Here is a 26,324-nt window from a genome sequence, read left to right as displayed (position 1 = left end):
CCGGGGCTGGGTGGGGGGGGGCTGCCCAGTGGGGGAGGGGGGGACTCTGCACTCCTTCCCCCACCTGTGACAAGGCAGAACCCCACTGGATTTGGGGTCTCGCGTTTAGAGAAACCACCACCTCGTAGTTACACACCAATCACAAGACCCCAACACTGGCCACTCGTAGCTGCCCACAGCGCCCCCTGCGGGCGCGGCAGACCCAGACCGGCCACTGCAGATGGGGTCTCAGGCCCTGCTCCCCCGCCCGCCAGCCTCAGGAGCTCACTCAGAAAGGACCAGCGCCGCAAAACCCAGTATAAAGGATTTATTTAAACTCAACAAGTAACACAAACCTTCGTTTAAATTCCATTTTACAGTCAACGAGAGTGTATATCTCACTCCTTCCCATGCATGATCACTGTGTATTAATCTACAACTCTTACTTTAATTGTGAAAAAATAAAGTGTTTCCCCTCTCGTCATTGCTCTGCGAACATCTGGTACAGCGTCAGTGGGAAAGGGCACATCTGCTCGCTCCTGGACTGGTCACAAGGTTAACACCTACCACGCCAGGTCAAAGGAATCCATCACCCAGTGAAAATAAATCCCACGTCCCGAAACGTGGAAAAGATCCTGCTCCCGCTGTAAGAGCTGCCTCAAGGGGCCGTGGCCTCAGTGTGGCCTGGAGCAGCCACCCAGACGCTCTCTGGGACCCCACGGGACATCTGTGCAGGGCTGGTGGGACGGCGGCCGCCCCCCACGCCACCTGCGACAGGGTCGGGCCCGCGGGCGCGTGCCAGACACCAGGTCGCCTCCCCAAGCAAACCAGACACAAAGGACAGGGAAAGAGGATGGTAGCGCAGCAAGGCCCGTGCTTTATTGTGGGTCAGTCTGGGGGTGCAGGGCGGCCCAGCACAGCCGCCGCAGGCCCCGCAGCCCCGGGCCGGCGCCGAGGCCCACGTGGCCCCCGCCGCCTCAGGCGGGACCCCACGGCGGGAGCCCCGTGGCGGGAGCCTCACGGCGGGAGCCCCGGGGACGAGGGCGTCTTCATGCAGGCCGGGCGGGCGGGCTCAGTCGAGCTCAATGGGGCTGCTGTCGTCCTGACTGTCCTCGCCCTCCTGCTCCGAGGCGCCCATGAGGCTGCTCAGAAGATTCCCTGGAAGCAAACAGGTGCCGTCAGGGGCACAGCAGCTGCACGCGCTCGGCACCCCTGGCTGCCCGGGGAACCCCACCTGCCAAGCCGCCGCATTCCCGGGCTGGGACGGCATGAGTCCCAGGGAGTGCTCAGCGTGCCTGTAAGGACCTGGCAGCTGGGGAAAGACCCCGAGTGCCCACCCGTGGGACACAACCCGGCCGCCAGACAGCCCTGGAGAATCGTCCTCAGAACCCCGTCACGGGGAGGCCACTGCTGAGCGGGCACGCGCGTGTGCATCACAGGTTCACGGACAGGTCAGGACGCATTCCCAGGCAGAAATGGTGGGGCTGCCACCACTGATACTTATCTAATTTTTAGTCAAAGAACAACGATTCAATATGAACTCAGGAGACCAGAAAGTCCCCTGAAGCCAAACCACCATGAAAAGAAACAAACAGAAAAGTGAGCAAGGTCGTCTGCAGAGACTCGGGCCCATGAAATTGGGTCCAAGGAACACGCCACTTGCGGCCTGGGACTGGGAGGGGCGAGGCGGAGGTTCCGGCGGGAGATGAATGGACACCGGCGTCGGCTCCCCTGTGTGAGGGGCGACAGCAGTGACCCAGCAACAGCACCGGGGCTTCAGACACATAGCCCGGCCAGGCCCGCATGGGGCTGAAGCACCTGCCACACAAGGCTGAACAGCAGCCAACGACTTTTGAAATCATCTCAGACCAAAAACCTTTCCATGGAGCGTAATTTGGCTCCAAGGACAAAAATCCCACCCAGGCCAGCCCTGCAGGGCCCCTGGGGCAGGGTGCCACCTGGATCTAAGGGGCGGGGGAGCCATCATGGAGCCTGGTGGGACCAGCAACCCCCACCCCGCCCCCCATCACCTGGGGCTGCCTCCACTCCGGCAGGAGCAGGCTGGCATCTGTGTGGGGGACGCGTGCCCCTTGCACAGACCAGCCACCTGTGACTCTACAACGTCCCCCCAGCAGGAAGCTGAGGAGGGAAGCCTCCATGCTGTCGGGCCACAGGAGCCCTCTCCAGGGCTGTGTAGGTGGGACTAGGTGCGTGTGGGTGAACGATGAACTCTGGGAACACGATCAACTCAAAAATACCACCACATTCAGCTCTGAAAAGCCACATTCAGAGGAACAACTAAACTGGCCTCTGGCTGGTGGAGGGAAGAAGTCTGTACGAGACCTTGGGGAAGGCCAGACCATGTCGCCAGGCAGACGTGGGGCGGAGGCCTGGCCTCCAACACCCACCAGGACCAAGTCACAAAGAAGTGACCATCCAAATGGGCCTCTGAACCAGTAAGGAGACTGGATCCATCATCAAAACTTCCCAACAGGGCACCTGGGTGGCTCAGTGGGTTAAGCCGCTGCCCTCGGCTCAGGTCATGATCGCAGGGGCCTGCTTCCCTTCCCCTCTCTCTGCCTGCCTCTCTGCCTACTTGTGACCTCTCTCTGTCAAAATAAATAAATAAATAAATAATCTTTAAAAAAAAACAAAAAAACCAACTTCCCAACAAAGAACAGCCACGCCCTGACGGCTTTCCTGGTGAGTTCTACTAAACCCTTAATGACCAACACCGTCCTTCCCAAACTTTTCCAAAACAATCAAGGGGGAGGGAGCGCTTCCCAACTCATCTGACGCGGCCAGCAGAACCCCAGAGATGCTACGAGAAAAATCACAGACCAGTGACCCCTGTGAACACGGAGGCTACACCCTCAACGGACCTCTGGAAAGCGGGACTCGGCAGCACAGCGAGGACAACACACCACAACGAGTGGCTTTACTCGTGGAATGCACGGAGGGCCCCCCTGAAAACCCGCTAGCGTGACGCCCCACGCCAGCACGAGGGGAAGCCCACATGATTGTCCATCTCTACTGATGCAGGAACAGCGCCGGACTAAACCCGATGCTCGCGTATAAACACTCAGCAAACCGGGAACTGGAGGCGCGACCTCCACGCACTGACCGCCGTCTCGGAAACCCCCCGGCCAACGTGATCCTCGACGGTGAAGGACTGAGAGCTCCTCCTCGAGGAGCGGGAACGAGGGGAGGGCGCCCGCCCTCACCACCTCCGTCCCACACAGTCCTGGAAAACTCCGGCCGGGGCCACCGGGCACGAGAACGAAGGAAGAGGCATCTACAGCGGAAAGGAAGGAGCAACACGATCTGTCTGCGTAGGACATGGTCTCATATGCAGAGAACCCGAACACTCCAGGAAGGAGCTGTCGGAGTAAGGGAATCCGTCAAAGGAAGGGGGCACAAAGTCAGCACGTGAAAACACGCTGCGTTTCTTTACGCCAACAATGAACAATCTGGAAAAGAAATGATAAAAATATTCCATTTACAACAGCATCAAAAAGATTAAAATACTTAGGCACTGACCTTAACCAAGGAGACAAAGGACTCACCCATGAAAACCACTGACCACCACGGAGAGAGACTGAAGTCATTAACACATGGAAGCACTTCCCATGTCAATGGGCTGGGGGGCTTGACACACTGCCTAGACCAAGGCCACCCAATGCCATCCACAGATTCCATGCCGTCCCTTTCAGAATCCCCATGGCTTGTTTGCAAGAAAAACATCCTAAAACGTATATGGAATTGCAATGGACCCAAACAGCCAAAATGATCTTGAAAAAGAACAAAACTGGAGGGCTTGCACTTCCTGATTTCAAAACTTCCTACAGAGTAATCCCAGCAGTATGGCATGGGCACGAAGACACGGAAAGCCCGCAGAACACAACAGAGAGCCCAGAAAGAAGCCCACGTGCATGGCAGTCAAGCCATCTCTGACAAGGGTGTCCAGACCACGCGGGGGAACGGGTCTCTTCAAGCGAAGCCAGGACACTGGACCCCTACCTCACACCAGGTACAAAAACCCTCTACAGGGATCAAGGACCACTGTGGAAACCCAAAACCAGTAAAATTCTTAGAAGACGACATGGGGCAAGAGCCTCACAGGCCTGGGCCGGATGAGGACATTAGGGATTGACACCAAAGGCAGGAGCAATAGAGCAGAGACACCTAAGCTGGACTGGAGGAAAATTTCGAATTCTGTGCATCCCAGGGCAGTGCCCACAGAGACAGAAGGCAGTGCAAGGTGGGCAGACAGGATTTGGGGCACAGAAACAACTCTGCAGGGCTCTAATGTGGACACGTGTGTCCAAACCTATAAACGTACAGCATGTAAAGTATCCCCAATGTGAACCCCAAACTTCAGGTGACATGCCGTGTCCATGCAGGTCCAGGGTTCTGACACGGTCACCACTCAGACGGGGACGCCGTGAACAGCTGGGGCCGGGATGAAACGGATACACCTTCCTTTGTCTTGCCGGGAAGCTAAAACTGTTGTAATTTACCTTATTAAAAATAGTTACTTATTTATATTTCATATTTATTTATCTTTTATATTTATTTTAGAAAGAGTGCATGTGAGGAGAGGGAGGGGCAGAGGGACAGGGAGATTCCCAAGCAGACTTCACGCTGAGCACGGAGCCCAACATGGGGTTCGATGTCATGACCCTGAGATCAGGACCTGAGCCGAAACCAAGAGATGGATGCTCAACCACCAAATACACCACTCAGATGCCCCGCTGAAAACTGCTTTTAAAAAATAAAGTCTTTAAAAAAAAAAGAGGCAACCCAGAGAATGGGAGAAAACACTTGGGAATTTTATATCTGACAAGGGATGAGTATCCAGTACAGAGAAACCGCCACCCTGACTCAAAAACAGGCACGTGACTTGAATGGACAGAGACATACAAATGGCTAATAAGCACAAGAAAGGACGCTCAGCACCACTCATCGTCAGGGTGACGGGACTCAGAGCCACAGTGAGAGCCGCACACCCACTACCGAGGCACAGACAATAGCAAACATGGCGGGGACGTGGAGAAACTGCCCCTGTACGCAGCAGGCGGGACGGGGAACAGGGCCGCTGCCATGGAAGACATTCTGGCAGCGTCTGAAGTTACACCAAATCTCGCCGTGCCCCAGCAATCCCACCTCGGGGGTGTTACCCAGAGCAGTGGCTGCAGGGGCTCAAAGAGACGCATGCGCCCCCATATTAACAGCAGCAAAAGGGGTCCCCCACAGAGGGATGGGTGACACAGTGCTGTCCATCCACACCACGGAGGACGGGCTGGCCTTCTAAAGGGAGGAGCGATTCCCCTGCCCCCACAGGGACGAGCCCCAAGGACACGAGCCAGACAAGGGCACGCACGGGGAACCCCCACACAAGGACCTGGAGTCATCAGACTCACAGACACAGAGAGCAGACGGCAGGGCCGGGGCTGGGGGAGCGGGCAGGGGTCTGTGCATCACGAGGACAGGGTCTCCATGTGGGGATGGAACGTTCTGGAGCCGGACCGGGGGATGGTGCCCCTGAACTGGACACTGAGAAATAGTTAAACAGCAAATTTTGGGATATGTGTATTTTACCAGAATAAGAAAAGAAGAAATCCGCTTTGGCTCTGTGGCCAAAGGAGAGGGCGAACTAGGGCCAACGGGACCCTCTCAGCTGTGTCTGGGACTCTGCTGGAGAAGGACTTCGAGGCCAGGCAGAGACACGGAGCCGCAGGAGAGCGACAGCCTCAGGAGAGAGAGAGCCCCCGGGGGGGAGGCCAAGGGGTGACGCGGCCAGGGCGGCTCTCCTCCCCCCACCCAGGTGCACCCTGCTTGGGCCTTACCTAGCAAGCCCCCGTAGGAAGACGTCTGCTTGGGCGGCACACCGAAGAACAGCTGTCCTATCCTGTCGAGGTACTGGAAGGGCAGGGGCACGGGGTCACCGGGGAGCGCACCCCCGCCCCCGCCCCCCAGATTGCCTGCCCCACTGCGGCCCCGCCTCTCACCTCGTTGTACATCGGGTCCCGCCGCAGGGACGGCTGGTACTGCTCGCACAGCACTGTGAACACCGTCAGTTTGCCCCTGGAACACAACAGGGGGTCCGGCTCCGTTTGCATGACAGTCCCAGAGGGCCCCCTGAGCCCAGCGCGGCCGCAAGCCCCAAGCACCCAAGGGCTCACCCGTCCACAGCCAGCAGCAGGAACCAGATGAAGTTGAGCAGAGGCTGCACGAACGGAGGGCCGTGCTCGATGGACGGGTGCTTCTGTGTGTACGTCGTGAACACCACCGACGCACTGCTTTTGTTCTTTAAACAGAGAAACCTGGAACCGAGAGGCCAGTAAGCGGGTTGCTGGAGGGGGACGCCGTGGCCTCTAGCAGGGGCTCAGGTCCACGCTGGCTCGCGGGAGAATGCTGGCCGACAGCTGCGGGGCTGCCTGCTCACACCATCCTGCAGCTCCGGCCAACGCGGGCCCGCCGTGCCGAGCTCTGTGCCCAGCCCAGCTGCCGTCCCCACGCCCCCGTGAGCAGGGCACCCCCTGCTTGCCGCAGTTGACCGGTGAAGGAATGAAGCTCGGGAAGGTGACCATCCCAGGTCAACGGAGCTCAGATGCCGTGGGGAGTTGCCCAACTACGGCTGGCTTACACCCATCAGGCCCCTGCCTACAGAGCAGTCAGCCCAGGGGCCCGAGCTCTCTGTCCCCGGGGAACGTCTCTGTCCACAGGGGCCCTGGGCGACAGCTGGACGAGCTGTGGTGGGGGGCCTCCACCTTGTTAAGGGATAAGGGCCCGAGAAGAAGGTGTCTGGTGGTTGCACACGATCCCGCCCAGCCTGGGGACTCTGAGCACTGGATACTGCACAGGCTGGGGCAGGGAGCTCAGGTGTCTAGGAAACGTCTCCGTTTCTGAGTTGGGGACGGCAGCCCTGCGTTGCTGTGCAGGGAGCACAAGAGCATGGAAGCCCCAAGCGCTGCTGGGTGTGTATGGTGAGCGTTCTGGGGCCCCAAAACCCCCTCAAACCCGTAAGACGTTTCCTATCCTGACGCCCAGCCACCAAACCCGCCTCTTTCTACTGGACAAGCGTGAGCAGGAGAAGCCTGGAGCAGGCCGGCTATGGGCCTGGTAGTAGATGAGGAAGCGAGGCCTGATGGATGGGGACAGACTCGGGACACAGCTTTCGAGGAACCTTCAGATGCGCGGGATGCCTGGGAAGGCAGGAGCAGGCTTGGGAAAGCTTTAAAGGCATGTGCACTCCCCATTCCAATACACCTCGTAAAATTCAATAAATATACATGCCCATGGCACCTCGGTGGCTCAGTCGGCCAAGCGTCTGCCTTCAGCTCGGGTCATGGTCTCGGGGTCCCAGGATTGAGCCTGCATCGGGCTCCCTGCTTAGCAGGGAGCCTGCTTCTCTCTCTGCCTGCCACTCCCCATGCTAGTGTTCCCTCTCTTTCTCAGTCAGATAAATAAATAAAATCTTTTAAAAAATAAACAGACAAGCCCTACAAGAAACAGTGGCCTGATGCTAACAAAAACAAAACCCACCAAAGAGGTGATGTGAGAAAATAGACACTGGGGAGCCACAGCAGAACGCTAGCTCTGAACAGACACTCACGTCCGCGGCAGCCCGACAGAGTGGAGAGGGACAGCGTGACCTGTCCTTGGTGGGAGGGGGAGGGAGCTATCTGCGGCAGGGCCACGGGGCAGACCCGGCAGCCGTGCAGGGAGACGGGACCCCACGAGTGTGGTACTTACTGCAGCACGGCCTGGGCCACGAACATGTCCACCTCGCTGCGGAAGCCCCTGGAGGTCGAGTACTCCACCAGCATGTGGGCACAGCCCTCGCCGTCCGCAGAGTGCAGGAAGTGGTACCGGGACTCACAATAGTTCTGCTCTACAGAGGAGAGGGGACACCGATGAGCGTGCACGGGTCTCTGTGCGGCCCCTGCCCGGCTCTGCCGTGTCACATTCAGCAACGCAGGAAGCTTTGGGGCTAAGAACACCATGGGCACGTCTGCTCTAACGCTCAGCTGTTCGTAACCACTTCTGTTTTTTAAAAACAACAATCAAAATCCCAATCTTCTCAACATCAGTAAATGACTCAGGCTGTAAACCTGCTCTCCCCATTCATCACGGGAAAATCGATCTACCTCCTGTCCCTCTCCCCGCCCCACCCCCGTGGACAGAACACAGGACACCCAGAGTGGCTGCGGTGCCAAGCAGAGCCCCAGCCTAGGCCATGCCACCCCCGCCCACCGTCGTCTGTCTCCTGGAGCAGACCGGCTCACACCCGTCCTGCTCACAAGCCACCTGGTTCCCACACCTTTCCAGGGCTCGGGCCCTGTGCCTCAGCTGCCTCCACCTTCTGCTGGGAACACCTGCTCCGAGGACCCGGCTGCCCTCCCGCCCATGGCAGATGCCCTCAGGGCCCAGACTGCCGCCTTCAGAAACACAGACTAATTCTGAGTCGGCATTGCTTTGTGTACCTGTGCGGTCTCTCCTCTCTCCCTCAGACCCCCTGGGATAACTTTTTGGCTTTAGAGCATCATGAGAAGAGAAGTTAGGCAAAACCACACCCACAGGCCCTGCCCCGCACAAGGCTCCCTCCACGAACTGGACTGCAGCCCGCCCAGGAGCAGCTCAGGCATACTGTGGCCCTGACTGCAGACCGCGGCAAAGCAACCTCTTCAAAGCCAGTCAAGCTTTCAGGTTTCCCAGGGCGCGCAAGAGCTGTGCTGAGTGTGACAGCACGGTCTAAAGCCCAGGTACGTGCCTTCAGAAACAAATGCTTGATGGCCACGAGACGCTAACCCGCTCCTGAACTCCCAGGGAGTCCTCGTTGTTGCTGGAGGAGGGCCTGCCTCGATGGTGGTAGCCGCCGACTGATCGGGGCCGCCGGCGGCGGGGGCGGCCATGCCACATTCTTAAAATAAGTAGGCTATGATGTTTTCTGCACACACTGGAGTGCGTGATGCTGTTGGGTAGCATTTGCCCACAGGAGAACATCTTTCAGTGTGCAAGTCAGTCCTCTCTCTCAAACCGCACTGCTGATTTATTAGCTCAGGTGATGTCCTCCTCGGTATCTTCTGTGGTCACTTCAACAGTGGTCACAGCATCTGCACCAGGAGCGGATCCCATCTCAACAAACCACTTTCCTTCTCCTCCATGAGACGCAGCTCCTCATCTGGTAAAGTGTGAGATGGCAGCGGTTCAGTGCCACGTTCAGGCTCCACTTCTGATTCTAGTTCTCTTGCCATTTCACCACATTGGCAGTGACTTCCTCCACAAAGTCCTGAACCCTCAAAGTCATCTATGGGGGTTGGAATCAACGTCTATCAAACTCCTGTCACTACTGATGTTTTGACCTCTTCCTATGAATCATGGGTGTCCTTAGTGGCATCTAGAAAGACAAATCCTTTCTGGAAAGTTTTCTATGGACTTTTCCCAGAACCATCAGAGGAATCACGGTCTATGGCAGCGAGAGCCTTACAGAGTGTGTTTGTTAAATAAGAAGACATGAAGGTTGCAATGCCTCGTTGATCCACGGGCTGCAGAATGGATGTCGTGTCAGACATGAAAACGACATCTCTCCTGCTGCCCGTCTCCATCAGAGCTCTCGGGTGCCAGATGCTTTATCAGCAAGCAGTAATATTTTGAAAGGAATCTTTTTCTGAGCAATAGGTCTCAACAGTGGGGTTAAAATGTTTAATAAACCATGTTGTAAATAGACACAGTCATCCAGGCTTTGTTGCTGCATCTACAGAGGCCAAGCAGAGTAGATTTAGCAGAATTGTTAAGGGCCTGAAGATTTCCAGATGGTACACGAGCACTGGCTTCAACTTACCATCACCAGCTGTATTAGCTCCTAACAGCAGTGTCAGCTTGTCCTTGGAAGCTCTGAAGCCGGACGTTGACTTCTCTCCAGGTACGGAGGTTCTGGAAGTCCTGGAAGGCATCCCCTTCTCTCCGGCGGTTTCTCCTATACCGAGAGGTTGCTGTGGAGCGCAGCCCCATCAGTAATGACCTCAGCTCGCTCGTCAGTGTCACCGGCCGCAGCTTCTAGGTTATGGAGAAGACTTCTTTCCGGAATCCACCTCGAGCCGGCCTCTACCAGCTTCACAGCCCCCTTCTGCAGCCAGCTCGCTTCCCTCAGCCTTCATGGAATCAGAGAGACTCAGGGCCTCCCTCCGGATCAGGCTCTCGCTTGAGGAAACATGGTGGCTCAGCTACTGTCCCAACCACTCCAACCGCCTCCACATCAGCCAGAGGCTGTTCTGCGTCCCCATTATCCAGCTGTCGCCGGAGGAGCTCCTGTCACGTCCTCCTGGAGCCTGTCCTTTGAGTTCACTACCTGTTCTTTGATGCAAGAAGCCCGGCTTTCGGCCCACCTCAGCTTTGGACAAGCATTCTCACCGAGCATGACAAACGTTCTGCAGTTTGTCATTTAGAATGACAGACATTGGACTCTTCTTTTCACTCGAACGCAGACAGGCCACCGTAGGATCAGGAACAGGCCCAATTTTGATATTTCTGGATCTCAGGGAACAGGGAGGCCGGAGGAAGGGGAGAGACCTGGGAGCGGCTGGTCGGTACAGCAGTGAGCACACACACAGTTATCCAGGAAATTCACCATCTTCCATGAACGTAGTTCCTAGTGCACCAAAACCAGGACCATATCAAAGACCATGGTCACAGACTTCATAACAAGTTATAATGGAAAAGCCTGTGCCATTGCTAGAATGACCGACGGTGGCCCAGGGACACCAAGGGAGCAAGTGCTGTCGGAAACATGGCGCTGGTGACCTTGCTCGAGGCAAGGCTGCCACAAACCCTGAGTTTGTGAGACACACGTAGTAGGATGAGGGACTGCATGACGGACCCCCCCCCCCAAAGCCAAGGTCGTGGAGAGAGACTGGCAGGACGGCGGGTGGCTCCGTGCCCACCGGGCCACACCTGCCTGGAGGTCCCGATTGGGGGCCTGCCCCCAGGCACTGCAGCTGGACAGACATCCCTAAGCACAGCCTCCAGACACAAGCTGTGGACACTGTAGGGCAGGACAGGACATGGACTCTGCGCTTGTCTCCCTTGGGGCTTGGGGCTCAGGTACTACGTGTGATCGCGGTCTCTTGAATTTGAACATCGTACTAGTAACTGTCCATGCCTTACAGTTGGCTCCTAGCCAACGAGGGCTCTGAGGAACTCCTGCAGCCTGAGTTCTGCTTCTCAGCCACAGACGCAGGGTCATGCCCCATTTCCCGCCCAGTGTCCCCCATGCGCCACCCAATATTGCCTGGGCAAAAGTGGTGCCAAATATTACTTGCTGGCAATAGCGGTTTGCCACAGGTGCACCTGACTGGCACAGTCACCAGGCTGTCCACCCGCACATGCAGACTCAGCACCCCCTGAAGTCAAGGTGGGAGTCAACGGCAGGGGCTTTTGGGACTCCCCCACCCCCGCCAGGCAGGCAAGCACAGATGGCCTCTCTCCGAGGTCAGTGAATAGGACACACCAGTGTCCCGTGGGCAGGACAGACAGAAAATATATGGGGACCACGCCAGTTGGAAAGGCCAGGATGGCCTGGGGGATGGAGGAACCCGCCACCAGCAGTGGGTGAGGCCAAGGTTGGAGGAGCAAGGCGCCCGTAGGGAACGCACATCAGAAGGGGAGGGAGCCTAAGACGGCCTTGGCCTCAAAATGCCGGATGCTCTCTCTCGGACCCTGTGTGCTTCTTGGGTGGTCTGGGGAAGGGACTCAGCCACACCCTTCAAGGAGGGCTTCCTTAACTGTCCAGCCTTTATGGACGTCTGACCATTTTCTCTTCCTATCCCTCTGGTGTAAAAGTAGTGCTGGCAGGCAGGCCGGCAGGCAGGAATGCCGAAACCTCCTGCCTCGTGGGTCACAGCGGGTGGGGACACAGTGGAGTAAGCGCATGGCCCTCAGATGCACACACAGCTGGCTTCCCAGCCTGCACAAGGGCCGGGTTCGTGGTGGGTGCCCACCACATGCGTGCTGCTGCATTAGAAACAGCAAGAAGGCACCCTGGGCCTGCTGGCTGTGGGGGAGACAGATCCGTTTGTCTGACCACCGCACGGCTTGCTGGAAGCAGGCTGTTTCCGGGAGGAGCCTGCTGTCACAGCCGTTCCTGGTGAAGGTCGTCTCCAAGTAAAGGTCCTTGTCCCTCAGCTCCCACCAAGGCCCCCGCCCCGCCCCACGCACTGCCGGGCTGCTGGGAAGGCTGCGGCAGCATGAATGAGCTGCCTGTGGGTGCTCACCACACAGGACAGAGCTCTTCGAATTCTCCAGAACAAATGCTGGTCAGAGCACCCAACCATGTGCCTTTTCCAGTGGGCAGCAGCCTCTCAGCGCAGGATGGGAACCACATCCAGAAACTCCCAGGATCCCCCTCACGGATCCCCCCCATAAATGCTTACTCAGAAGCTGAGATAAATATGAAGAAAACACAGGGCAGGTGCCATCAGAGGGCCAGTCTAGGGAGGATGTCCCAGAAAGGAGGCTGGAGGGGCTGCGCCCGAGGCCCATGGACAGGTAGGGCCAAGCCAGTGGAGAACAAAATCTCCCCTCATATCCAGTGTCCCAGGAGTTTACCTGATTAAACAGCTAATCCAAATAAAAGTCCCGTACATAAAAAGAGACAGCTGTTGCCGAAACGGCCAGCACCCGCCCAAGAGTAGCTCTGTGCACAGGTGCCCCAGACCTACCTTTCCACAGCGTGAGGGCCAGCAGCTGGTGGAGCCGGGGGTGGCCCAGCTTCCCAGATCCTCCACTGGACCACTTCAGGGCTCGAGACACAAAAGCCACTCGCTCTGGGGAATTGGGGTCCATCAAACTGAACAGTTTGGCCAGATTTTCTAGAACAACATGAATACAGACTCTTACCCACAGAAACACGCTACTGCTCAGCTCTGTGTCCCACATCTTATAGTTCACGAGAACTACTTTGCTTCAAAACCTGGGAACTGGTGTGCTGGGGTGGCCTCACAGCTCAGCGTGTGCCGGGGAGCGGGGGGGGGGGGGTGGAGAGGAAGGGGGGTGCTCCAGCAGGAAGCCCACCCACAGAGGAGCAAGGCCTGGCGGGTAGGGGATGACCCATGGGAGTGCAGCAGCGGGTGCACGCCGCTCCTCCATCCTTCCAGCTGGGCAGTCCCTAAGGAGGACGACCCCCACTGTGCCACATGGGGCCGGCAAGCCAGGTCTCCGGGACCAGAGGCCACCATCGCCAAACAGTGCATAGGGGTGTCACCACTCCACACTTGCAGGTGCCTCCCGCACAGTAAGAGCCTCACCCAGCAGCTCATCCGCCACCTCGACTTCCGCCTTCTCCAGCGACTCTAATACCAGCATGGACAAGTCTGCAGCACTGTTTTGCTATAAAACATGGAAGCAAGAATCACAAAAACTGAGCTCCGGCTCGAGCTCAGCAGCTGTGGCAGACCTAAGCTAAGAAGACCACTCTGAGCACAGAGCTCACTTGGCAGCACGGCCTGAGGACCGAGACCCCAGCTGTACGCGCAGCACCTCAGACAGCGCCCTGGGACGTGAACACACTGGCAGGGTCAGGGCCAAGCACAACCTGTAGCCCTCCGCCAGGCCTCTCCCAGCCTGCAGGCCCCACGCAGAGAAGGGGATGAGGTCGCTGTGTACCTGGCCGTGGCTGAAGAACAGCAGCGCCCCCGAGCACATGAGCTCCCGCGCTTCTGTGTGCTTGTTCTGTGACATGTATCTGTGAGAGAGAGAGCGGAGCCCCAGTTAGGTCCAGTCAGGCAGACACCCCCCCCAACTGATGCAAGCGCTAAAGCACGCGGTCCCGCACACAGGCACGCAGGCGCGCGGGCGCACGGGCCTCCTACCAAAGATGGGAGTGCAAATGCATTCTCTTTGCTGAGCCCACTGCCTTACCCGGCAGTCACGGCGCCCTGCCCCCTGAGTCTGTCCAGCCTCCACACTGGGGTGGCTCCACAACCCAGGTCCCCCTGGTGTGCACAGAGTCCCTGCTGTCAGCAGCTCCGACCTTAGGGGAACAGCGGACCTGGGCGCCACATGTGACAGCAGCACCGGCAGGGGACACTGTCTGTGCCCAAACAGCCCTAGAGCAGCTCAAGGGTTTCTGCAGGACCCAGAGAAAGGCTGGGTGGCTTACACCACGAGGCACGTCCAGCCACGGTGGTAGGAGCTGCATGTGGGACACAGTGTTACACTGGGGTCCACTGGAGAACTAAGGGTCCAGGTAGCACTCAGGGGTCGGGAAAGCGAGAGCTCCAGGATAGAGACCTCTCAGGTGGGGGACACGCACACACAGCACCCACTGTGATGACTGCACCGACGGTCCCTGCGGTCCCTCCCCGCCCCCTGTGCTTTCCTCTTGCCCCTCCACCCCTCTGTCCTGCCTTACTATCCCACTTTGAACACATTTCTCAGTTTCCCTGAACTGCAGAGACAGAAGCACAGAGCAGCCAGAGCCCAGCCCGTAACTAAACCCAAACAAACTGGACAATGGTCCATCCGCAACAGACAGTGTTCAGCGAAGCACCTCTGGGCTCCCCCAGAATGCACAGCAGGAGGGAGTGCCTGAAGGCCACACGCACACGCGCTGCCGGATGCTCCAGTCATCGGTGGGAACTCAGCTCCACAATCCTCAGAAAAGAAGTACAACCAAAAATACAACCAGTAACGTCTGTGCCTCCCAGTCCAGACACAACAAACTAGAGATACTAAAGCAGCAGCCCCAAGGGGCTACCAAGACAGACCAACACCAGACACGTGCACCAGGGAGCCTGTCTGCAGCTCACTGGGACCGACAGGGCAGGGGGGAACGTGAGTTCGACTAACCACAGAAAAGGTCTTTTCTTCAAAAAGTTCCATAACCAGACACCCCCCTCCCCGCCCCAGAGAACCCAACCCCATCACAGTCACACACAGGGGAACCCAGTGGGCCCAGACATGGCCCCAACAGAAGACCCCATCTGCTGGGTAGGGGGGTGGGGCCAGCGAGAAGAGCCTATACCCCAAGAAAGGAAACCACTGCCAGCCCACCGTCATCTGTGCGGCCTGCGGTTTCTGTAGCAGGACTTCTGTGAGCCGTCTTGTTTGTCTCTCTCCTTTGCACATGTACACAGCCTACTCCCACACCAACCGAGCTCATCCCGGTCTGGTTCTGCTGGGAGCCGCCCTGCCCACGACCCGTGGCCAGCACTGCCACAGGCAGTTCTGGAAAGATGAGTATGCGGAGGCACACCACCTCATGTTGCCATTTCCATGGACACATAGGCACTTCTTCTAAGTGACAATCTCGCCAGCGTGCTACTGCTTACGCAAGATGTGACAGAACTCTAGACTCCTCCATCTGATGCAGTGCAAGAGACAACCTCTCAAAACACCCCAAGAAGGAAGCTGCCAAGGAGCAGGTAACAGCAAATCCCTGGGGTAACACCCACGGTGTTCAAGCACCCACGGTGCCTCCCTTCCTGGGGTTGGGGGCCAAGGGGGAGTGGGGCGATGTGCCACAGCCAGCACTCGTCCCATCCACATGGGATCACCTGTTGCAGATCAAGGAAAGCTGGGGGGGGGGGGGTGCGGATAAAGGCAACGCTGAGAAATGAGCATCCTCCTTTCGGCAGAACGCGGGGAACGGGAAGGGATTTAGTTGTCTGAGTCCAAGGCTTGGGAGGTTGCTGAGAGCAGAGGGAGCAGGAACCCTCCGGCCCGGCACCATCCACGCAGTCCTGCTGTCTGCACCCCCATGCCCACACCTTTGGAAGGTGTACATGCTCAGTGCACCTGGGGGACACATGCTGGTGTCATCTGCCAGCTGCCAACTGATTGGAGACTGGGGTGGGGGGGCGGGTGGGGAGCAGAGGGAGAAGCCGACTCCCCATGGAGCTCCATCCCAGGACCCCAGGATCATGACCTGAGCCAAAGGCAGACGCTGCACTGAGACACCCAGGTGCCCCAATAAGTTTTTCTTTTAAAAATTTTTCTTCATTTGATTTAAGAGGCAAAACCACACAATTCTCAGAAATGCCCCTGGGGGGAGGCAGGCTGGCTGCAGAGCCCCTCCCAACACTGGGCCAAGAAGCCCTATGGCCACCCCGCAAAATAGCCATGAATGCCAGAAGTGGGTGGAGGATGACCAAATGCCCAAAACACAAAAGGTCTGGAAAACAGACTCCCTCCTCCTGGCAGAGAGTGGTCTGAAGACACTAGGTGGCCATCCGCTGGCACCAGCTGAGCCACCAGGCCTCGACTACTGCCCACAGCTGAGGCAGGTGCACTGAGGAAATCCAACCCACTGGACCGCCAGATTCCATGCCCCCTCTCCTTCAACTGCTGTGAAACACAACAATTAAAACAGTGCAATTTGGGGGTGGGGGGCGCCTGGGTGGCTCAGTGGGCTAAGCATCGGTCTTCGGCTCAGGTCACGATCCCAGGGTCCTGGGATTGAGGCCCCTGCTTCTTCCTCCCACTCTGACTCTTCCCTTCCCCAGGCTCCCTGTGCACTCTCTCTCAAATAAAAAAAATCCTAAAAAAACAAAACAAAACAAAAAAATAGACACCAATTTGACGAATGTATCCAACAGGTGAGTGGGTAACAAGCTGTGGTCCCTCACAGGACACCATTCGTCAATAGGGATGAACTAATGCTTTACACGTGGGGAAATCTCCAAATAAGCATGCTGTGTAAACTCAAAATGCACAAAAAGCAGATATGATTTCACTTACAAAACATTCTAGAAGATGCAAGTCAAACTATGGGGCCACAGAGAGCAGTGAGTGCCTGAGGGTAAGGGTTTGTGAGAGATGGATTCTGAAAACAGAGAAAAGAACCTTAGCAGTAATGGCTGTTTTCCCTATCTTGGTTGGTGATAGGTTCATGGGAACATATGGGCCATAACTCCTCAAAGTGTATGTTTCAGGTAAACAAATACAGACATGTATGTTGACTTACAAAAAGGCCCAGAACCTAGTATAACTCAGTGAATCAGACTTGTCCAAGAGCCACACCCCCAGCAGGGTCTCAACAGCGCTGGGATCACAGGTCTGATGGACAGCACCTTGGAAGCCAGGGACAACTCCAGGATAGTTCAGCCAGGCCTTAATGACGACCACAAACGCCACCATTAACTTTGTCCCCAGTGGGGCCAGTGGCAGATTTCTTTTTCCCAACTCCTGAGCAGTGTCGGTGCACACCAGATGTCCCACGAGGAAGCCAAGGCTGGTCTTAGATCACAGAGAACACATAGAATTCAAAGCCAAGTCAAGGCTGGGGTGGAGGAGAGCCTGCTTTTCATCACCACCCCCAAACACACCGTGGGCAGAGAGACTTGCCTCTTCAAGGCTCATCCCACAAGGCAAAACTGTCTCAAAACAGGAAACATTGTTTCTTGTTGGGAAAATGGAATTTTGCTGATTAGTAATCCCGAGAACAGCAAGCACCTAGCTCAGAAAGCTCCCCTCACACGGACTTCTGGTAGGTGAAGCTGTCTACGTTCAGCAGCACGCACTCCGACCCGGGCTCCTCCAGCCAGCTGAGCCGAGCATGGCCGGGACAGGACCTCAGAGTCTGCGGAAACACTGACCCCTCTTGCCACTTGCATATCAAAGTCTGGGCCTGGTGGTGAAAAGCCTCCCACGGCCCTTCAGCTCCCCGCCACACAGCTGGGGCAGAAAAGGCCCTCCACGGACCGGACTAAACTCTTGCACCTGTCGTTCAGGCCAATCCCTCCCAGCGAATCCCCTCCACTGCTCCGCCCGGACCGTCCAGGGACACCGAACGCCCCGCGCAAGCGACAACTCGGATCACAGCAGCCACGCGCCACAGCACAGCTCTCGTGGCCCCACAGCCCAGGCGGGGACCACCGCAGCCCACACGACACCCGCCGACGCGGCACCTTTGATTTCAGCGCGCCCGCAGCAGTGTCCGCCCCCCGCACGTGCCGTGAGACCCACGCAGCCCCGGAGCACCCAGCGCCCCCAGCCCCCGGGACTCGTCGCCGGGCCCCCCACATCCCACTCCCCGCGCCCCCATCGACAGAGCCCGCGGCCGCGCAAGTGCAGGCGCGGCGCCGGGCTCAGGGACACCGCTGCCCCAGCGCAGGCCGCTGGGGTCGCAGGAGCCGCGGGGCAGGGGCACGTTTCCCTAGCACAACCGGACCGCCGGGGACCGCAGGGCCCGGGGCTCGGTCCTGGCAAAACCGCGGATGGGCGACGCCGGGTCGGGGCCCGGAGAGGGGAAGAGGGTCCGGAGGGGGGAGGGGAGACGCCGGGTCGGGTGTCCTCCGTCCTCGCCCCCCGGCCGCCCCGGGCTCCGACCGCCGCGGCGACGGGCAGCAGCGCGGGCCAACGGGGGCGCGGGGCGGCGGGCGCGGCCAATGGCAGGCGGCCGGGGGCGGGGCAGCGGCGCGGCGGAAAGCCCTGGAAGGCGGCGGCGGCGGCGGCGGCTACCTGAAGAACAGGGTCCGGTACATCTGGTGCGCCTCGTAGTAGTCGCCCTTCTCGACGCTGGCGCGCAGCTTGCCCTCCACGCGCTGGACACCGCCGCGGTTCCGGGCGCCGTTCCGGGAGCTCTCCTGCTCGGCCATCGCCGCCGCCGCCATCAGGCCGGCGCTCCGCGCAGGGCTGACGCTGTCGCAGGCGCGGTCGGCAGCGCCTCTCGGCTTCCGTCCCGGCGGCCGCCAGACGCCCTCTACGGTGGCCCGCGAGGAGCCGCGCGAAGCTGGAAGCGGGCGCTTCGGCGGGCGGCCACGTGACCGCGGGGCGGGGCCGCGGCGGGCGCGCACGTGATCGCGGGGCGGGGCCGCAGAGTCTGCGAAGGGACGGCCGTGAGGCCGCAGGGCCGCGGGGCGGGGCCGCTCGTGACCGCGACGGGGCACGCGGACGCCACAATGGCGACGGCGCGTGACGTCAGAACGCGGGCGCCGGGCCTACGCGCCGCGGATGCGCCCCAGGCGAGTGGCCCGAGGCCCAGCAGCCACCAGTTGAACAGTCTTTGGGATTCCAGGATTCTGAAATTAAAGCCGTGTTTTCGTGCTTTCTGCTGCGGGCCGCCCCGGGGAGGTGAGGGTGACTAAAGCCGCATCCTGTTTGGCCGGGTTTGGGGACCAAAGAGAGATCCAAGTCCAGGTGACACGTCACCGCTCGAGGAGCCGTGGTCGGCCCCGCTTGGACGCAGCACGGACTATTAACGCGGAGCTGGCGGTCTGGGGGAGAGGGGACAAGAACGGACGCGGGGTCGAACCCGGGGACGGGCACGGGGACAGGTTTTCCATCTGAAGGCCCCTGGATTTCAGGGTTAGTCAACTCTCGAGACGCGCGAGGGTATGCAGTACAGAGCTCCTGTTTGCACATCTGTTGGTGGTGTTGGGAGAAGTTCGAGCAGATGTCCATTCGTTGGGGACTGGTTCTAACTCAAGAGTACATCCCTGCGAACAACAGTAGAGCTTTTCTTTTTAAAGATTTTTATTTGATAGAGATACAGAAAGAATGCAAGTAGCAGCAGGCAGGGGGAGAGGGAGCAGCAGACTCTTCGCCGAGCAGGGTGCCTGATGCGGGGCTGGATCCCAGGACCTGAGCCGAAGGCAGACGCTTCACCCATGGAGCCACCCAGGTGCCCCAGTAGGGCTGCTTTTTAACAAGCTCATTATGGATAGGCGATGTCCAAGATCCGTTCCATAACCACAACAAGGGAGACAGGAGGATACGCACATTTTTACTAGTGGGCGGAGGGGTATACAGAAGTATGGAAACAACGTGGGAATGCTCGTTGCCCCTGAAAATCCAGTGTCGGGGTGGCACCAGCAAAGCTGGACCGGGCCCCGGGTTGTCCTGGCCCACCAGTGAGTCTTAGCTCAGTGACCCACACTGTGTTTACTCAACGCAGCGACCCCCAGGGTAGGCTTGAAAATGAGCTTGAGTTCCACACCTGCCTTCAGTAGCAGTCGCCCTGATGGCATGTTATTGGGCAGCTGACCTGGAACCCCAGAAGGCAGAGGCCCCAGGAATATGCAAAGGGTCCCACCCCTACCCGCCCAGGGGCAGGAACAAGGCAAACAGAAGAAAGAAAGAGTTTATTCTTCACTGGAAACATCACATGCACTTTTAAAAATTTAAACTCTTTATTTAAACATTTCAATAGCATCTTATCAATTTGGTGGCAGCAAAAGCAGCACTACCAAAGACAAGTATTTTGAAAAGCATTTACAAAAATACCGTGCACAAAGTCCTATTCTGCATCTTTAAAAATAAATATTCAAAATATTTCCACCCCAACTCCCAAATTTAGTTTTATATAGGAAATTTTGACTTATATATTTATCCTGTAATATCTGAAACATCTGTATACATTTTATCCAACTAAACTGCATAGGCATTATTGAGTCCCAATTCTAAAAGTGAAAAAAAATGCTACTTTATGGAGTTGAGGACAGTTGTGCAGTACACATAAAACCCCAGTCAGCACCATCACTTTCTGTTTCTGAAAATACAGTGTTTATGAGAACCGGAAAGAACGGTCTTAACCCAATAAAACTTAAATAATTTTTAAAACATCTGTAACACTTTAAGTGCCTTGCAAATATCTCATTTATAAAGTCTGCTCAGTAAAATAGTCTAAATATTAAATATTAATTATAAACAAAACAAGTCTCCTAGGAATTGAGAATGGCCGACATTTGTATTAAGAGGCAAATCCCGACGAAAGCCAGGAAGAAAAGTGCCACCGTAAGAAAAATTATAAACCTACAACATAATGGTGAATTTGCCACACTGGACAGTGTCCTTGGAGAACCATCAGTAGAGTAAAAACTGAAGATTCTGAAAGACTGGGAGCACATTAGTGTTCAACTTTGCAGCAAGATTTAAAACAAAACCTGATGACACCCCCAAGGTTGGATTTCTGGGCTCCTACGGACACTGTGAGGTCCAACTCCAGGGTGGCCCCAAAGGGCGGAGACCATCAGAGGAATCACGGTCTATGGCAGCGAGAGCCTTACAGAGTGTGTTTGTTAAATAAGAAGACATGAGCCCTCTGTTCCAGCACTGGCTGAGGTCCAGACCACCACCCTTCTCAAATCAGTCCCACTTCAAGCCCACAACCAACCAACCCATCCCGGATTCTGAACAGAAACAACACACCCAGGCCTGACTCTGAAAGTCTTTCTCAAGCAGGAGCAAACTAAGTAGAAAAAATTATTCCCTTCCTCCACCTGGGAACTTAAGCTAACTACTGATGCTGAATAAAGAAGCAGCCCTCTCCTAAAGGAAAGGAGTTCAGAACTCTGAAATTTGGTGACGTTTTTCCCTGAAAGAAATGTGTGCTGGATGGAACAGATGAAACAGGTCTGCCCCCAAAGTCCTTTAGATGGACCAGTGAAAGGCTAAATATCAAACCTTCAAGAACACTTTGACCTTTAACTTCACTCGCTCTGTTCCTGATGCCGAAAGCATATAAGAATCAAGAGCTTTCTGTTCAAAAACAAACCCCAGAACAACTACGCATTCCGCCAGATTCCCGCAGAGACGGGCCGTGGCCAGCTGGTCTCAGGGAAGCCAGGCATTCGCCAGGCAGGGTTTCCTGCGGACAGAAGAGCAAGCTGGGCGTCAGCCCCCACTGGCAGTCGGCAGCGTTTATTGAGGGGTGACATCCTCCCGATGCTCCAGGTGCCTGGTTCAGGAAGGGCTCCAGTGTTTGAGGCTGTCCCCATATATACAAAATGTACAAGAACCACAAGAGGGTCTCTACTCGACCGGCTCTCCATGAACTCTGAACCGATAGACACACGTGTACTCAGGATGGCCCCAGTTGGAGAGAATCCGAAGCTCCACTATCTGGAAAGCTCCGTCAGGTCTCTTCTGAAATGGAAAGGGGAGGGGAAACACCTGATTCACAGTAATAGCCCAGGCCCAGTCACTTCCCCCACTCTGCCATCCAACAGGAAGTAGCCATGTGGGAAATTCAGTGTCAGTGTTAACTCCGTCATCTGTCGTCAGACACAGAGCTCAGGCAAATGGACTCCTCATAAGCCACAGATTTACTTTCAGCGTCAAAAACAGGACGCCTGTGTGCAGAGCAAAATATACACTACAAAGGCTCGTTTGGGAAGAACTAGGAAGCTCAGATTCCACTTCCCTCTGGCGCTGATGCCCATGTGCACCCCGGCAGCTCTCCTGCCCACTGGACAGAAGGAACCTACAGGCCCCCAGGAGCAGTGCAAGTTCTTACCAGAACGTGGAACATCTGGAGTGATTCCCCTTCTTGATCATACACGAACTGTCCCAGAAGCTGCCCTTCCTCTTGGTATTCATTTTCTAATCCCTGAAACCGAAACCAGATAGTCATCAAGTAAAGGAATAAGGACACTGCCGTTCGTTAGGATGGGAGGAGGCAAGCATCCCTATGATCTTCCCCAGAAGTCCTGTCAAATGCTCTGCACTGTGTTAAGGGCTTCCCATAGTCACAGCAGCCCCACGAGGCAGGCGTTACTCCTCCTGTCACACAGGTAGGCAAAACCACACCACAACTGGCGAGCTAACAAGAGACATGGTACTGAATGTCCAACTGCACAGACCCCACCGTCACCCAGTGGCTCACAGTGCCCTCAACACCCCAAGTGGAACTTGAGGAGCCTGGAAAAAGGACAGTGGGCCACCTCACACTGAGAACAGACGGGGGTGCCGGGGGCTGGTGTGCAGTGGGGGCAGAGTCTCCGTCAGGGAAGATGAGCACGTTCTGTGAGGGAGAGCCGTGTAAAGGAGCTTTGTCCAGGGAACTACATGCTTTAGACAGGGAAGGCAGGGCTGTGCTGTGTGTGTTGCCACAAGGAAGTCACCAAAAGGAAACAGAGGTGACTGCTAGAGCACGTCATCACGGGGAAGGACTGCCTGGTGTGGGATGCCTGGAGGCAACAATGGGCCATGGGCACATGTGGCCAAATGCTGAATCGAGACCGACACCGGAAAGTGTGTCTGTATGTGACCCCTGACTAGCGTTTCTGTACAGAGCAGCTCAGGTATGCATGGGGAAGCTAAGATCCCAAAAGATAAATGAGTAAAAACGAAATGGACCTACAAAAAACAAAGGAAAGTACATGTGAAATGCACAGCAACATCGATGAAATATGCGGTTTTCACCTGTCAAGTTAGCAGAGATTAGAATAAGAGGGCACAGAGAGGTCAGTGCTGGTCACCTGCCCGCAGCAAGGGGTCAATGGCCCTGCAGATGCTCGTGCCCTGCCTGCCCCCTCTGCAGTGAGGCACACAGGGCTGTGAGCGCCTGGTCTGAGGGAATGAGGGAGAGCTGAAGTCACAGCAGGCAAACTGGAGAGATACATCCGGGTTTAGCTACCAAATGGTATTTTGTGCTATTTAAAGATATGTGCAGAGTTAATGCCATCAGGACACCTGGGTGGCTCAGTCGGTTAAGGGTCTGCCTGTGGCTCAGGTCATGATCTCAGGGTCCTTGGGATCGAGCCCTGCATCGGGCACCCCGCAGAGCAGGGAGTCTGTTTCTCCCTTTCCCTCTGCCTGCTGCTCCCCCCTGCTCTGCGCATTCTCTCTCAAATAAAATCTTAAAAAAAAAAAAAAAGTTAATTGCCATCAAAAAATATCTATGGAAAGTTTGTTTTTTTACACTAAGAAATGAAATTTTATGAACTGTGTTTTCTCGACTGTATTTTTTAGAAAGAAAGGAGAGCAGAAAATGCCGCAGCATGAACAATGGCTTTTCTGGGGGCTCTTTTTCCAACTTGTGTGTGGGAAATGTCCTGTCAACTGAGCAGGAAACAGTTTACAGCCCAACGGCCCTATGTTCTCTGGAAACAGAACTCGGCAGGTGCACAGACTGAGGAGCAGCAAACACACTCTGTATAAGCTGCCTCCCCAGGGAAGGGCTGAGATGGCGCCCTCCGCGTCAGATCTGCTGAGAGCACTGAAGGGCTTGGCAGGGAGGGGGACAGAAGCCAGCCTCTGCCACTGGGCTCATCTCCGGGTAGGTCCCAGAGCGGGAGGAGGAGGAGAACGGGAGCCAGCTCACTCACATAGACGGCGAAGTCCTTGGGGGCGCTGGTGATGTTGCCCGTGGGCGAAAGCGTCTTCGGTATGTGTTCCAGGGTGAAGGTGGTGGGGCGGATCTTCATGGACAGCCGGACCACGAGGTAGCCCTGTGAGCCTCTGAACGCCCAGCAGTTACCTGGATGGATGTCAGGCTAGGGAAGAGGCAGAAGACGACGACTTAGTCCACCTGACCCTCGATCCATGTGGAGGCTGGAGCACTGACCCTCCCTGCACTGTGAGAACTCCATCTGGAGGAGCGCCTGGGTGGCTCAGTTGGTTGGACAACTGCCTTCAGCTCAGGTCATGATCCTGGAGTCCCAGGATGAAGTCCCGCATCAGGCTCCCAGCTCCATGGGGAGTCTGCTTCTCCCTCTGACCTTCTCGCTCATGCTCTCCCTCACTCTCTCTCAAATAAATAAAATCTTTAAAAAAAAAGAGAGAGAGAGAACTCCATCTGGAACTTCTGACTCCCTACACACTTACCCAGTAACAGCCCACAGGTGACCAGAAGCCTCACCTATCACAGGAGGTCGATCAACACATGGCATAGACGCATATGATCTGCTGTATTCTTACAAGGAAATAAGCTGGAGGAAATTGTAAGAGGAAACCTACTGTTGACAGCATTTCGTTTATAAACACACATCTGCCCGAAGGGAGACTGCTCTGCTCAAACCCCCTTGTGAAGGGTCAAATGCAGGGATACGAGCTCTTTAGAACGCACCTGACATTTTAAAACTTGAAATACAGAAACACGAAAACAATAATAACACGAAAGACTTTTTGCAAAGTAAAAAAGCCACGATAAACAAACTGAAACGACAAACCAGGGAAAGGCTTGTGCAGAGGGGGGCCGTCTCCAGTATGGGAGTGAGCCTCCCAACATTTATGTCAGCCAGCACCTTCAACAAAACTGGGCGAGGCAAGCATGTTTAAAAAAAGTAAATTTACATGGTCCTCAAACATAGGAAAAGGTGCTCCATCTACAGAGTAACAAGAGAAATACACACTTAAGCCACAGGTATCGTCCTTTCTCACCAAAAAGATCAACAGTAACACCAGGACCCGTGGAACCCTGCATGCTAACAGCTGGTCAGTACACACAACATACCCCCTTAAGGAGCATCATTTGGCAATAGCCAGCAGAGCTCCTCACCCACTGACCCTCTGACCCAGCAGTCCCCTGCTATCCCTAAGATACACTGGCAAAAACAACAAATCACAGGCGTGGGCACCTGTGCAGCTCAGTCGGTTAAGCATCTGCCTTCAGCTCAGGTCACGATCCCAGAGTCCTGATATTGAATCCTACGTAGGCTCCCTGCTCCGTAGGAGCCTGCTTCTCCCTCTGACCTTCCCCCATCATGCTCTCTCTCTCAAATAAATAAACAAAAAAACCCAAAATGACAGGCGTGGGGATATTTTGTTGGGAGAGGACTCCAGAGAGGAGCCAACATGCCTATTGCCAGGCTAGCTGAGTGTGCGGTGCCGACCAGAGCACACCACCTGCACGTGTGCGCTCCCAATGCAGAACAGGCAGGGAAGGGGCAGGCGCGTGGTGATCCCTCCACCAGATGCTTACACTTGGAGTCATTCTTGGTGGATCCTTTGTTCTCACCATGCAGCCTTTCTGCCTGCCCTGTGAAAATGATCTGGGCCCTCCAAGGTTATGCTCTGTCCCCAGATGGTGCTGCAGGGACACTGCAGGTCCCCTGGGCACCCCTCTGGGCGTTGTTGACAGTGAAGTGCCTCCAGGAGTCCCCTCCCTGGGAACCCATGCGAAGCCCAGTCTCCACAGTTTCCCCAGCACCGTGGAGACTGGGCTTCGCATGGGTTCCCAGGGAGTGGCACCATTCAGTGAGCCCCGGCTGTGCCCTCTACAAAAAGGATTGGGCCTGAGCCCCAGGAGGGCTGGGGAGCAGTTTTGGACACCCCCACCAGGGCTCAGTCACGGAAGTTAGGAGGCGATGCTGTGTCGGCTGTTCCCAGATCCTACAAAAATTCTTTACTTCTAAGAAGCCAATCACCTATTCCTCCAATCTCATTCCAGATAATGGTTCCTCCTCTGCAACCCTCCCCATTCTGGTTCCTTTGGGAGTTCTCCTGACAATGCATTCCCTCACTCACAGGGCTAACATCTGAATGCCAGCTCCTGGAGACCGCCGGATGCAGTCGCCTCACAGACACAATGCCGCGGGGTCCGTGTGGCATCGTGGGGACGCCAGAACATCAAGCCCTCCACACTGTCTGAGGCCGCCGAGGCGATGCCTGCCCGGGGGGGT

General features: G+C 56.3%; 2 protein-coding genes across 15 annotated transcripts in view; both read right to left on the bottom strand.

Moving 5' to 3' along the window:
- Positions 1 to 292: 292 nt before the first annotated feature.
- Positions 293 to 18,684, bottom strand: GET4 (guided entry of tail-anchored proteins factor 4). Of its 2 annotated transcripts, none has more exons than XM_082714064.1 (9): positions 18,442 to 18,684; positions 13,645 to 13,723; positions 13,287 to 13,368; positions 12,702 to 12,851; positions 7,738 to 7,876; positions 6,165 to 6,305; positions 5,991 to 6,066; positions 5,829 to 5,901; positions 293 to 1,137 (listed from the first exon to the last, which is right to left on the bottom strand). In XM_082714064.1, exons 1-9 carry the CDS (start codon positions 18,591 to 18,593, stop codon positions 1,052 to 1,054), a joined length of 978 nt encoding a protein of 325 aa, XP_082570190.1. In that variant the 5' UTR covers positions 18,594 to 18,684; the 3' UTR covers positions 293 to 1,051. The 2 variants fall into 2 exon arrangements, with proteins under 2 accessions (XP_082570190.1, XP_082570191.1); XM_082714065.1 differs by lacking the exon at positions 18,442 to 18,684 and adding an exon at positions 14,141 to 18,320.
- A 1,408-nt stretch (positions 18,685 to 20,092) lies between these two features.
- SUN1 (Sad1 and UNC84 domain containing 1) overlaps positions 20,093 to 26,324 on the bottom strand; it is a 54,953-nt gene continuing 48,721 nt past the window's right edge. For all 13 annotated transcript variants that reach the window (XM_082714027.1, XM_082714035.1, XM_082714037.1 and 10 more), the window contains 4 exons: positions 24,030 to 24,197; positions 22,217 to 22,309; positions 21,014 to 21,846; positions 20,093 to 20,966 (listed from right to left, as the gene is read on the bottom strand). In XM_082714027.1, the coding sequence (XP_082570153.1) occupies positions 21,733 to 21,846; positions 22,217 to 22,309; positions 24,030 to 24,197 (375 nt within the window). In that variant the 3' untranslated portion in view covers positions 20,093 to 20,966; positions 21,014 to 21,732. The remainder of the gene's footprint in view (positions 20,967 to 21,013; positions 21,847 to 22,216; positions 22,310 to 24,029; positions 24,198 to 26,324) is intronic.

Source organism: Mustela nivalis, assembly GCF_964662115.1.
Source record: "Mustela nivalis genome assembly, chromosome: 19".
Taxonomy (NCBI): Eukaryota; Metazoa; Chordata; class Mammalia; order Carnivora; family Mustelidae; genus Mustela; species Mustela nivalis.
This window is presented reverse-complemented; position numbering and strand designations above follow the sequence as displayed.

Coding starts and splice junctions, on each gene's coding strand:
- GET4 (XM_082714064.1), bottom strand. CDS start 18,593: ATGGCGGCGGCGGCGATGGCCGAGCAGGAGAGCTCCCGGAACGGCGCC. Junction 5,902..5,990: donor GGGACCCGATGTACAACGAG/GTGAGAGGCGGG, acceptor CTGCCCTTCCAG/TACCTCGACAGGATAGGACA. Junction 1,138..5,828: donor TTCCTACGGGGGCTTGCTAG/GTAAGGCCCAAG, acceptor GTTTGCTTCCAG/GGAATCTTCTGAGCAGCCTC.